The sequence below is a fragment of the Dendroctonus ponderosae genome, unplaced genomic scaffold, assembly GCF_020466585.1.
Source record: "Dendroctonus ponderosae isolate FM_Combo_2020 unplaced genomic scaffold, Dpon_F_20191213v2 Dpon_F_20191213_5, whole genome shotgun sequence".
NCBI lineage: Eukaryota > Metazoa > Arthropoda > Insecta > Coleoptera > Curculionidae > Dendroctonus > Dendroctonus ponderosae.
Window position 1 is genome coordinate 7,458,430 of NW_026018715.1, and position 11,985 is coordinate 7,470,414.

The 11,985-nt window shown below is 37.8% G+C and overlaps 3 protein-coding genes across 6 annotated transcripts in view; 2 read left to right on the plus strand and 1 right to left on the minus strand.

Annotated features, from left to right (window-relative positions):
• Positions 1 to 4,768, plus strand: part of LOC109539551 (GATOR complex protein Iml1) — a gene marked incomplete in the record, with an annotated part of 16,747 nt that extends 11,979 nt beyond the window's left edge. The window contains 9 exon segments of the mRNA XM_048666934.1: positions 1,351 to 1,421; positions 2,710 to 2,793; positions 2,846 to 3,044; positions 3,096 to 3,201; positions 3,264 to 3,470; positions 3,526 to 3,686; positions 3,795 to 3,960; positions 4,017 to 4,354; positions 4,409 to 4,768. Of these exon segments, the coding sequence (XP_048522891.1) occupies positions 1,351 to 1,421; positions 2,710 to 2,793; positions 2,846 to 3,044; positions 3,096 to 3,201; positions 3,264 to 3,470; positions 3,526 to 3,686; positions 3,795 to 3,960; positions 4,017 to 4,354; positions 4,409 to 4,594 (1,518 nt within the window).
• A 51-nt stretch (positions 4,769 to 4,819) lies between these two features.
• On the minus strand, positions 4,820 to 5,840 carry LOC109539553 (NADH dehydrogenase [ubiquinone] 1 alpha subcomplex subunit 5). Its single transcript, XM_019907361.2, has one exon. It carries the CDS (start codon positions 5,240 to 5,242, stop codon positions 4,871 to 4,873), a length of 372 nt encoding a protein of 123 aa, XP_019762920.2. The 5' UTR covers positions 5,243 to 5,840; the 3' UTR covers positions 4,820 to 4,870.
• Positions 5,841 to 5,928: 88 nt separating this feature from the next.
• LOC109539550 (inactive histone-lysine N-methyltransferase 2E) overlaps positions 5,929 to 11,985 on the plus strand; it is a 19,575-nt gene continuing 13,518 nt past the window's right edge. For 2 of the 4 annotated variants that reach the window (XM_048666932.1, XM_048666933.1), the window contains exons 1-2: positions 5,929 to 6,233; positions 6,864 to 6,927. In XM_048666932.1, coding sequence (XP_048522889.1) covers positions 6,879 to 6,927 — 49 coding nt within the window. In that variant the 5' untranslated portion in view covers positions 5,929 to 6,233; positions 6,864 to 6,878. The remainder of the gene's footprint in view (positions 6,234 to 6,863; positions 6,928 to 11,985) is intronic. The other 2 variants (XM_019907350.2, XM_019907351.2) reach the window with 2 other exon arrangements.

Genomic DNA, 11,985 nt, shown 5'->3' on the forward strand with positions numbered 1-11,985 from the left:
TCTTTAAAAATGTAGAAGTTACCCATACAAAGATTCAGAAAATGGCCACCCTGTATATCCGCTATTCAATATTTTTAAATGAGTTCAAAGCTAATTTGTTCGCATTGTTCGAAAAAGAATCGCCATTCCTTATTTTCTAGTTTTATAATTAATTTATTAATGCAGGTATCTGCAATTTGAAAAACTTTATTACTTCAATTGATATTGAAGAACACTGAAACTTTAACGGCACAATCAGGGCCATTAAATGTTTCCGATATAAGTATGTGCATATTTCGAGATGTATTAATCTCAGACCCCCCCATTCAATTCTCTATCCAACGATGCCAAAACGAATTCTGTGGCTCGAATGGTTCTTGAGAAACTTCGGAAAAAGCAGCGTCATGTTCAAGTTGATTTTGCAACTCGCGTTCTTGCTCATTTTCCCTCCGAGAAATGAGCAAAAACGGGACGAAATCTTGCACCTAAGTGTCTGCTATTCAAATTTCGCTTTCTGGGTCAAAACTACTTGAATTTCCTCACTCACGTTGTTACGACTGAATCGACTTTTCAATTCTCTATCCAACGATGCCAAAACGAATTGTGTAGCTCGAATGGTTCTTGAGAAACTTCGAATAAAGCAGCGTCATGTTCAAGCTGGATCCGCCCCTGATTAGAGCCGTCGGGCCGATATTAATTACAGGTTTCAAGTCAGGGGGGGTCAAGTAGTAGAAATTCAGTCTTTTGATGTCTATAAAATTATAAAAATGATCGTTAGTCGTTATAAACCCAGCACCAGGGATGGATCCGCACTTGTTTCGGATGTGATGCTTTGTGGCTAAACCCTGCTATGAGAGCTATAATAGGCTCGAAAAGCAAAGCAAAGTTGTTATGTCCGTTTGTACATGAAAACTATCACGTCGGTCGTTTTTTGCCAATAGTTGCTAGTTAAAACATTACAACAAAATACAAAACGGCGAATTTCTATTTATGACTCCATTGGTATTTTTGCAAAAACTGAGCACGTAAAATTTGATTTCTAAAAAAATATCTTAGCATGTAGGTGAATCATCAATAACGACATTCTCTTTGGGCATCGCGGCATGCGTTTGTATCTTTCAAGCTTAAGTATTATTTTGCATGCGCTAAACTTTGTAGCTGGCTGCCTTTTGTTTGGTTTTCCTTTTGCTAAGGCCTTCAAGGTTGTACGTCCATGATTATATTATGATTCAAGACACTAAAAGGGCTGAATAGTAATGCATGAGCGAAAATAAAGATTAATTAGTCCGATAGGGCTGATCTTGAATCATGATACTACTGGTTTTTCACTAGTTGTTAAGTTAGTAAAATCCCAATTGGAATAATTTTCAGAATATCAGTTCAAGTTCGCCGTTCAGGGAACGATTGGGTAGCAACCGATTGTCTGATAGACCTCGTCCCAGGTTTGCAAAAATTTGTTTTTTTTTCAAAGCTTGGTCATGGGGCATGTGTAGTGATTTAATACCATGTAGTACTGGTGATTGTTAAGCCCATGGCAAGGGGTTTCAATTGATGGGGAGGGTTTTCCCATTTTATGTTTTGTGCTGATATGAATGCTGATGGTTAACTCGTTATGCCAATTTGTACTGTAGTGAATTTAATCTTGCTTAACTTCCTTCCAGAATTCGACAATAGCTCGCTCCAATGAGCGGTTTGTTGCCTCGTCTTATAGGTATGATTTATTCATTTTTTGTATATACTTTTTCTGTCGACTTGTAACAGCATGTGATATGTAACTTCTAATAGATTAATTTTCCTTTAGTCCAAAATACTAAGTTTAATTAGTGTTAAAGCCTTCCTGTTTGTGTAGTGGATTTGTGTGCTACATTACTGGTAATAAAGTTTTTTGAAATAGTCAGACCCTGCTGAGAAAAGTATCGACAGGGCAGTCGATCTAAGTCTATATAGGGGTTTTTTATTCTAAAAAAAAATTAGTTTGATTTAATAAATCTCACATCACTTTCATCTTTAAAAATCTGAAAGTTTAACATCTAAAGTAAATTTTTGCTATTCTTGATTTTCCATTTAACATTTCATTAAATGGACTTTCTTGCTTTTGTTAAAATGATTGCAATTATTTCAATTCGATGCTAGTTCTATGTAGGAATGAATGAATGGATGTACATTTATTGGAAAATGGTATGTAGGGTTTAGCTATATTACACTGAGATTAGATTATCTACTGCAAACTTATTAAGCGATCCATTTGAAAAGGTATGCTATTTTAAGATGTACGAAAGTGGATATTATTCCTTTACATCCTATATTTATAATTTATTGAATTGTACGATGAGATTATTATAATTGTTGAAAAATACGACAATTTTTTATTCAATTTAATAGTGATTACTTAATTTAAAATAAAAAATATTCTTATACAAGAATTTAAATAATAATTAATGCCAAAATATATCGTGCGGCTACTAAAGATCAACAAATTTCATAATCGGAACAGATTTTCTCTACTCCATAATGGATACCTCATTTTGTCTTAAGCTGACAGCAAGTCGAATAAGCTTTGAGGGCTATACAGGGTGTTTAGTGTAACACCGACTAATATTATCAACCATTAAAAAATCTAAAAAATTCTGGTCTCACAACTAAAGTTTAGTCGGTGTTTTTTAACACCAAGTATACCAAAAATCAGTTGTTGAATTTTTTGTTTGAATCTTTTACGTTATTTAATTTTAGATCCGGATCTAAAGTCCTGGAACGTTCGAGGGCTTCACATGGCTCTCAAGATCAACCAAGTGAAAGCACTGATACAGACGAAGGGTACCGAAACCACAAACATTATCTCAGTCAGTTCAATTTACGTATTTTTAAGATTGTCGGTCGCAATGACTCCGCTTAAATCAACCTCAAGTTCCTTAGAGATAATGGAAGCGATGAAACACCAATCGCAAGGATTGCCGTTCTTCAACTTGTCGCAAAATCTTCCCACTCACACTTTTGTTACGGCCGACGCAGTTAATTGGCTGACGGCTCACATGGAGGGAGTGACGACCATTGATAGGGCTGTGCAGGTAATTAAATTGCTCCAATGAACGCTAAGACTGCAATTGCCCTACTTGTAGATTATGCAAGGACTGCACAAGGAGAAATTGATCAGACATGCTTCGGGCGATCCGAAGAAGCCCTTCATTTATGGATTTTATTTATTCTTCATTTCACCGGACAAATGTGAGAAAGGTGGTGCAACATTCGCGAATTGATTTTGTGTTTTTAATCAGCAATTTATTTAGATGATAAAGAGTCGTTTCAACCCAATGGTGATTCTGAGAGTTTTGAAAATGAGTTTCTCGAAGTGGAAATACACCCGCCGCTCGACTGGGGACGTCCAAAGTTACCGCCCAACAACATCCCCATATCAAATAGCGATAAAGAACGTGAAGTTCCCCATTTCTTGTGCAACGATATTGATCCGGAGTATGCAGAAGTTGATGCTGATGGTTAGTGAAAGAAAACGAAAATAAGGCTCAAATCAGGGAGGTTTTTTTATTGCAGAACTAATGTATAAAAAGCTTCGACTGGAAACGGATGTGTCGGGGAAAAGCGATAGGATTGAATGGGGCCATGCTCGTTACCAAACGATCTTTCGTCCCGATCAGGCATATGAATTGATTGCTGAATGGCTCACTTCTTCTGGATCCATTGTAGGCGAATTGGTAAATATTTACTGAATAAAGTTTGAAGTCTTGGGGTCATACGTGTATACAATGAATGAAAGAGTTGATATTTGTATTCTGTTTTAATAGATTTTAATGTTCTTTTAGCTTTTTGGCTGGCATAGAAAGGGGCAAACGTGTGGGTTTCAATTGATACCGATTCCACATGATCCGCTTGCTTTGCCCTATTCTAACAAGTCTGATCCCTTGAGAGGCCCGATTTTTGTGCCTCTTAACGTCACTTGTTTGGAAAAATACGAGCATCTTTTCAAAGGTAGATTAGCAAGCCAACAGGAATGAAGTGAGTTTATTAACGACATTTTTTCTAAGATTTTCCTGAGGAGACTTGGCGGGCTCGCATGTTCCTGTTCCAAGAAGCGATAATACAGCGATTTGGCTTTATAAAGTGTCTAGTAGAAAGCCCTAACAACCAAAACTCTGCTAGAGAGCACCAGTATATTCACGCAACTGGCACAATATTTATTTTAATTTCCAATACGGCACCAAAGTCGGACAGGAGCAGAGCTAATAGCATGAAGGAAAACCGGCCGAATATCGCAAGCACTAAATACTCGTTGCATGCCGATGTGGTGCCCAGTCCTCATGAAGCTTACATTACAAGGCATGTGTCTGGGAAAAATAAAGCCGACTACGACAATTCCCGAAAGGTAAGTGTAGTATTTTAGCGAGATGGGACTTCAGTTAGGAGGTTGAATTTCTAGATGGGCTTTTTGTGGTGCTGGAATCACATGATTAGCAAAAAGTGGCGCACCAACCAGGGGGTAGACAATAACTTTCAAATTAAGTGCTTGAAGGACTTTAAGGCATTTTGCAACAATGCCGAAGACAGATTGAGCAGTTTTTGGGGTGCAAGCTGGGATGCAAAAACCCTTTCAAGTACTCGATGAATTTCAAAGGAAATCGATCTCTGCTATAATTATAGGTTTATAAGGACTGTCGAACACAGAACGTTTAACGTTTGTTAAAAGATAGTTAGGTGTAAGTCGATGTTGCTTTATCTACTGAAAACCGGGTAAAACACTCGAACTTCTGTTTGCTATTTTAATAAATTGTTAATTATTGATGTGAATTGTTAATCATATTTATTCAGGAATTGATTACTAAACGTCCGATAGTTTAAACAATTTATTAAAGTTCTAACACGGTTTTATCAAGTATACCAATCAACGCTGTTCAGCTGGATGAGCGGGGGGCCAGTTCCATTGATTAGGTGGGGCCGCTTTTGTCAGGGGCTCCCAGGGCTTCCATGTCAGCATTTTGCGAGCCAACACTAATTCGTTTTGAGCCTGTATAATGACTTCTTCAATTTGGCCACAATTGATCTTCCTCTCGGCTTCCTCCACTGCGGGGTTTGATTCTAGAATTTGGGACCGTTCCTTTATTACCGCTTCGGTGTGTTTACGGTAGGCTGCAGTTTCGGGCATCATTTTCAGTGTTCTGAGGATTTTTCCATATAATACCCCTAAAACTCTGTGGGGGTGAGGGGACACTGCTAGACCAGTCAGGCCGGTAGTCTTCTTGATAACCCCAGCCATCCAGACGATTAACTGAAGACGCAAAAGTGGTATCTACTGATTTTGGACTTGGCAAAAATGTAAATAATGGGCTATGTTGTTTATGTAACTTTTCCCTACCAACTTTAGAGCACAGATCACAGAGGTTCACTCTGTAATCTGTGCTTTAGAGATGTCAGTTTTGATGTTTTGCTGTTGCCAAATGCATATTTTCATTTTTGAGCTTCATTTTGTTAATAACTCATTTGAAAATGTTATAATTACTGCTTTTCACGTCTAGTTCTTTAGGGATATTATCTTAATTCAGATAGCATTTATTAATTTGATTTTTTATTGAGCTGATTGCTATTTACAATAAAATAGTAAATTATTATCTGAATCAATTCTGATACCTGAAAGTCTCAATAAATGTTATTTTTGTATAAATAATGCATGTTTGGTAACTTAGAAATTACAGTACCGGCAGCTTCCATATTAGCGCCTCCCTCCTTAGGTGCGTGCAAGTGAGAGGCACTGCTACGTTTATTTAACAAAATCTACCTCAAAGTCTCAAGGTTTCATCAATTTTGATTTGTATGTAGCTGAGAAAGCAGAGTATGTCCATTAGTAACTCAAAAGTACCTCAAAAGTAACTTAAAAAGTCTTTCTTCTGCACCCTTTCAACTAGTAAATGATACTGAAGCGACCTCTCCACTATTTCTGCGAAGCTTCAAAACGGAAACCAGTCGAGTGTTCGAGACTGAAATGTGTGGTTCGTAGCTACACTTCCTTTGTTTTGTACAGAATATGGCTGCCATATTTAGTTTAGATGTCTGTTTTCAAAAGTGCTATCAATTTTGTGGTAAAAATAGGCTAATTCTATAGTTGTTTTTACGAAATTGGTTTGAGATAGGTTGTGCAAAGTGTGAGAACTGATTGGAACATTATCATCTTAAATGCCCTTTCGGTTTTCGCTTAAAATGCTAGTGTTTACATCGGTTTGTATAAAGTTTGAGATTAAACTTATTTTAAGGTAAGTGATGCATCTTTCTGATCTCTCATACACAAGTGTAGCGTTGTTTCTCTAAGTATTGTTTATGTGCCCCGCCAATTAGTACAAACCCTAGTCTAATATTTGCTACCTCTGCCTAGTTATAGTTTACGCTTTTGCGTATATAGGCTTTACTTGGTTTTTGTTGATAGTATTCCGGCGATTGAGGTGCTATTTATCGAGTTTTTGACAAATAAACGGCAATAAACGTCAAAGTATCCAGCGATTCCCGGTATTTTTCAACCAAAAGTTGTGTTTCCACACTCCAAAGACATCCATATTTGTGTCATGAGCGTCAAAACGTTTTGTACAGATTTCAATTCCTAATCAACTTTTCCAAAGGAACTATGTTATTTGCAACACATATTTTTCTTATCTCGTATTTTGATTAGGTAATACACTTATTATTATGGCGCTCTCCTACCCCATCTCAATATTTTGACAGAAATTGTAAACTCACAAATGTTGCTAAACGCGAACTACCATACGCACCTTGGTGTGCTTTAGGTTATTTTTAGAATCGGATGGGCAACATTATCTTTCTACTAATCTGGATAGGTCAAAAGTTAGAAGGAACGTTTATTAGAGCTTACAAAGAATAATTTTTTCCAGTTAATGGCTTAATTCATGCAAGGCGGGATGGCTTACAAGCCCCAAAAACAATATCAACAGACAGGTAGTAGCAACAAAACCATCAGTTTTACGCCCATTGTTTGGTTAAAAAGTAAATCGATTGGTTTCTAGAGAAAATACAAAGCTTAGATGAGATGTATTGCGGCTGTGTTCCTGTTTGTTCTCCTTTCACGGCCCGTCACGATATATGGGAATGCAAGCGCAAGCGCGACCTCGAGTAAATTTATGCCGCGACCGCAGCCCCGCGCAATGTCTGTCGCTTTTTGTTGAGATTCGATCCAACGTTATGATATTGAATTCAAAATTGTCTTTTCGTTAATCTACAATTAAATTGATGTTTCTCATTCATGCTCAAGTTTTCCAGTTGAAACTAACTTAACCTTTGCATTTCCAAAAGATTCCACTTTTCACGTCCACCTGGCTTATTATCCTGATGCGCCAAAGACCAATTTTACAACTTATTGCGTATTTAACATCTCGCTGGTATTCAGAGAATGTAAATTGGGGAGCAGCACATATTATGTATAATTAATATTAAGTAGTGTCGGGAGCAATAGCTTTTATTATAGACATAAGGAAAGAGAAGTTTTATTTAAGGGTTAGATTTACCTTCGAAGTATAGTCCTCCGCCCATTTGTCCAGAATCGCTTGCTTAGCGGAATCATTTAATGTTCAGAAGAGAAGGGACATTCTGAAAATGTCTAAAAAGCAATGGCAATAGCATATTTTGGCAGTATTTTGATTGCCAACACGTATAATCGCATTCTATACTAACAATTATTTTAGTGTCTACCATATCGGGACAGTTGAGGCAGAAGGGGGTACTTACTTTAAAATTAACTTATCTTAAATTCTGGCCCAGAAGGTGCTGAAAAAGTGCGTCTGCTCCAAGGGCGGGGCTAAAAAGTTACATCATTTAACAAGTATTTTTTTATTCGGAAAAAAAAGTAGGGTAATTGTAAAGATCATGCATTTTTCTGCCACTTTTAGCTCACTATAATAACAGAGTACTCACATTATACAGTTCATCCCAGTCCTTGCACTTTTCTTTTGTAAAAATGCCGTTTTTGGCAAGAATAAGGAAGGAAATACACGAAACAAACGTCATTAAAGCGGTGATGTAGCTACATCTATATATCTGTTTCCCTTGGGGTTATTTTGTAGCTATTTATGTATTTATTAGTTTTATTTGATTTGGGTTGGTTTAGTTTTGCATTAGTAACGGGCCAGAACATTGTTAAGTTTAAATCAACTGGGGCAGTCGCTAGCCTCACCTTCGAACTCTTCTCTTTTATCCGGGCTTGGGATCGGCTACGCTTCTATCAAGCTACTCAATTCACCCCAACAAGACGAGAGTGGAACCAGCATATTACACGAATGGACGGACAAGGAGAGACTAGCCCGAATATCAAGGGATTTAAAACCAACCAGACCACCAGTGTGCCTATTCCTGACTTTGAGAGAAGAGAGTATCCCCGGCAGCATCCCACGGAGTCGCTCTTTGCTCACCATCCCCAGTGGAAAAAGTAGTATTCTTGAATGATAGGGAACGCCAGTGAACATGCGGTCCCTGCAAGCACTGTTGCCAGTTTGTGTGGCCAATCAAAATTGAGAAAATTTTGGCGGTCGGACAGGCTCGCCAACCTCATTTATTTACTATTGTGGCGGAACTCGTACCAACCTTTGGGTATAAAAGAGACAGACACCTAAGAATCATGTCATCAAACATGTCTTTATCTAAGCTAAGAATCGGTCGTTTCTTACCTCGTTCTCCGCTGGTACATATTTATTTCCAAACCGTTTATATTGAAAATTAAAGTTTGTATTTTTTAAAGCGTGCTTCATTGTTTCTGTGCCCTTCCTAAGTAAGTTAATGCACGAGTAAAATTTATTCAGTATTAACTGCTTAAGTATATTTATTTTCAAAATTGAAAGTAAGTGGAATTGATGGTATCAAATATGTAGCCCATTTTCACTGAGCACTTTATAATGAATCGTAAAATGAGTCTATCTATATTCCTTAAAGAGACTGAAGTAAATGTAACTCAGGAAAAATTGAATAGCTGCACGAAATGCATTGCAAATTGTGAAAAATCAAGGCCGCTATCTCCCAAGCAAAAGGAATCACTGCTATAATTTGTCCATAGCAGGTCCGAAATGACAAGGCTGATTCTCGTGTAGGATCCCTAATGAATGTATACAGGGTGATTGAAAATTGGCGTCATTCCTTTTAAGGGGTAGTAGGGGCTCACTTGGAAGGAGTTTTAAATAATTGCGAAGCAACAGGTATTTACGTAATGTTAATTAGGCAGATTACCTTGAAAACATTGTTGCCGTTTTTCTAATATAGTTTTTTGCAAATTTTTCAGTTGTTAATAATTAATTTTTTTTACTCTTTTCTGTACTCCTAAAACACCTCCAGATGAATGACGCTAAACGCGAATCACCCTGTATGTAATGAATAATAAAATACCATCGCCACCAACTCTCTAGAAAAGATTTTTGGGATTTCTGAACAGCTTTACAAATTTATGGTCTGTTAGATCAAAGGATATCTTGTCCCAGGGATGTCTTGGAACCCCAAACTATTCCATGGCATCATCCACATCCTCAGTTATCATGTCATTTAATATAATTGTTTAATGGATATGTAAAGGCTGGCTCAAACTAGATTATTTCCTTTAACTCGCACGTGTTTTGTTGTGAGGATGCTTTAAATAAATGAAGATATTACTTCGGCGTGTGGACTGTATTTCCTTCTATTTTCTTCTGTTTTACATCCACGGCTACCCCTTATATTACCCCCATGACATGACAGTTGTGACAGGTTTCTATCTTCGTGGCACTGTTGCCAACCGATATTTACCTACAGGTTATATAAGTGAATCTAACAATAATGTTATTGAATTAATCACAACTCGCTAAACATATCGATACACCCCTTACTCACAAACAAAACATAAATAAATAAATACGATTTGAGGTTGGAAAACCCAGGGACATGCCTTTTCTACTGGGTCGCACCAGCCGATCATTCCCGCTTCCTGGGGAGCGACTTCCTCTCTCAACTTTTTTTCAAGAATACTGTTTCGGCCGACTGTCATAAAACACCGCCCCCTTCTCTCGGCTGTCCTACTCCCTACGCGTCAAGAACAGGTACACAGGACGGTCCTTTAAAAGATGGCGAGATAGCTGGCAGTCTAATACGACTGCAGCAGTAGAAAAAAAAAGATCCGTGAAAGAACAGGCTCAAGGCCTAGTATAAGAAGAAATTTCGAAAACTAATTTTTCCTCCGTCGTACGAGTTGACAGATCTCCAACTAATAGAATCACACACAACAAAATACCACAAACTTTATTACTGCGTGTCCTTATTGAGCGTCCAATATCTAACCCAAATATTAGCGTGCGGGTCGTTTAGAATAATGCCTATAGCAAATTTCGAAAAAAGTAGTGCCAAGAAAAGGGATCGAAAATTACCATCTTCGCTTTAAGAATGACGTCAAGCTAGAACGCGGTTTGACTGGCTGTGACGTCAAACGTTACGTCTGAATTCGTACGCTAGTCATTATGTAAATAACCGATGGTGGCGCTGGCGGTTGTAAACAAATATGGCGCGCGTGGTAGCACCATGCGCTTCTTTCCGGACCTATCTATTAGGTATATCCTATCCTATCCTACAATATTGTAGGAGTTGTTGATTGAATTCGTCAGTAAGGCCAAATACTATAGACTATAGTATTTAGTAAGGTTTAGAGCCCTTTTACGCGACGATACAGTTACCCGGCGACTATTGCTTCGGATACTCGTTTTAGGGCTAAATCTACAATTGCGGTATATACCAGGAACAACCTCTTCTTGGTATATCTTTGTAAAATTGCGTTCTACAATAGTCGAATAACGTTCTACTCGGTATAAATGGCGATATAACTCATACCAGTGAAATGAGCCGGATATACTGCAGATAAAGTTGTTCCTTCGTTCTATTGGTCAATGAGTGACAGCGTCTTATTTCGTGGCCTGGTTTCATAACGTACAATTTCTCCATATGTAAACAACTTTGTCCCGCGATTTTAAGAAATTTTGATTTACTACGATGGCGGAAAGAAATATGTCTGTATTTGATTCTGATGAAGAAGACGATATGTTTGATAACATTTGACAGTAACACCTCGGAGACCTAAAGTTTTTTAAAATCGGTAAGTGAATACTAGGACTATATCTATTGGTTAATATTGATAAAAATTATATTTTTCAGACTCAATTACTTTATAGAATACACCAATCTGGAGGACATTTTTACTCGGTTTCGAACGCATAAGCAAACCTGTGAGACCCTGTTGCATTTGATTGTGAATGATCTCAAATCTCAGACAGAACGGAATCGAGCTATTTCACCAGCAACTAAATTATTGCTCACTTTAAGAATTTATGCCACTGGAAATATCCTCATATCAGTTGGAGATTTTGTAGGAGTAAGCAGAACATCTGCCCGTTCAATTGTGAGACAAGTTTCAGAGGCCATTGCTCGGTTGCGTCCGAGGAATATAAGATTTCCCGAAAATAATGCCACCAGACAAAAAGTTAAAGAAAATTTTTATAGAGTTGCCAGATTTGCACTGGTCATTGCAGCGATTGACTGCACGCATGTCAAAATCCAGTCTCCTGGAGTTGAAGACGCTGAGCGGTTCCGTAATAGGAAAGGAGACTTTTCATCGAATGTTCAGACAATTTGCGATGTGCAATTGAAAATAATTGACATAGTGGCAAGGTGGCCGGGTTCATGCCATGACCAAACTATTTTCAATAACAGCAGAATCAAGCGCAGGTTTTCCAATGGTGAATTCCCAAATTGTGTCATTTTGGGTGACAGTGGCTATGGAAACACTAACTATTTACTTACACCACTGTCAGATTCTTTCACAGCTGCTGAAAAACTATATAATGAATAACACATAAGAACCAGAAACTGCGTTGAAAGATCTTACGGTGTGTGGAAAAGAAGATTTCCCATATTGTCCTTAGGAATGCGAGTAAGCGCCGAGTTGTCAAAGATAATTATTGTTGCTACAGCCGTTCTGCATAACATTTGCATTGAAGA

Bases quoted from the DNA above. Each gene is read 5' to 3' on its own strand.
- LOC109539553 (XM_019907361.2), bottom strand. From the start codon at position 5,242: ATGGCTGGGGTTATCAAGAAGACTACCGGCCTGACTGGTCTAGCAGTG.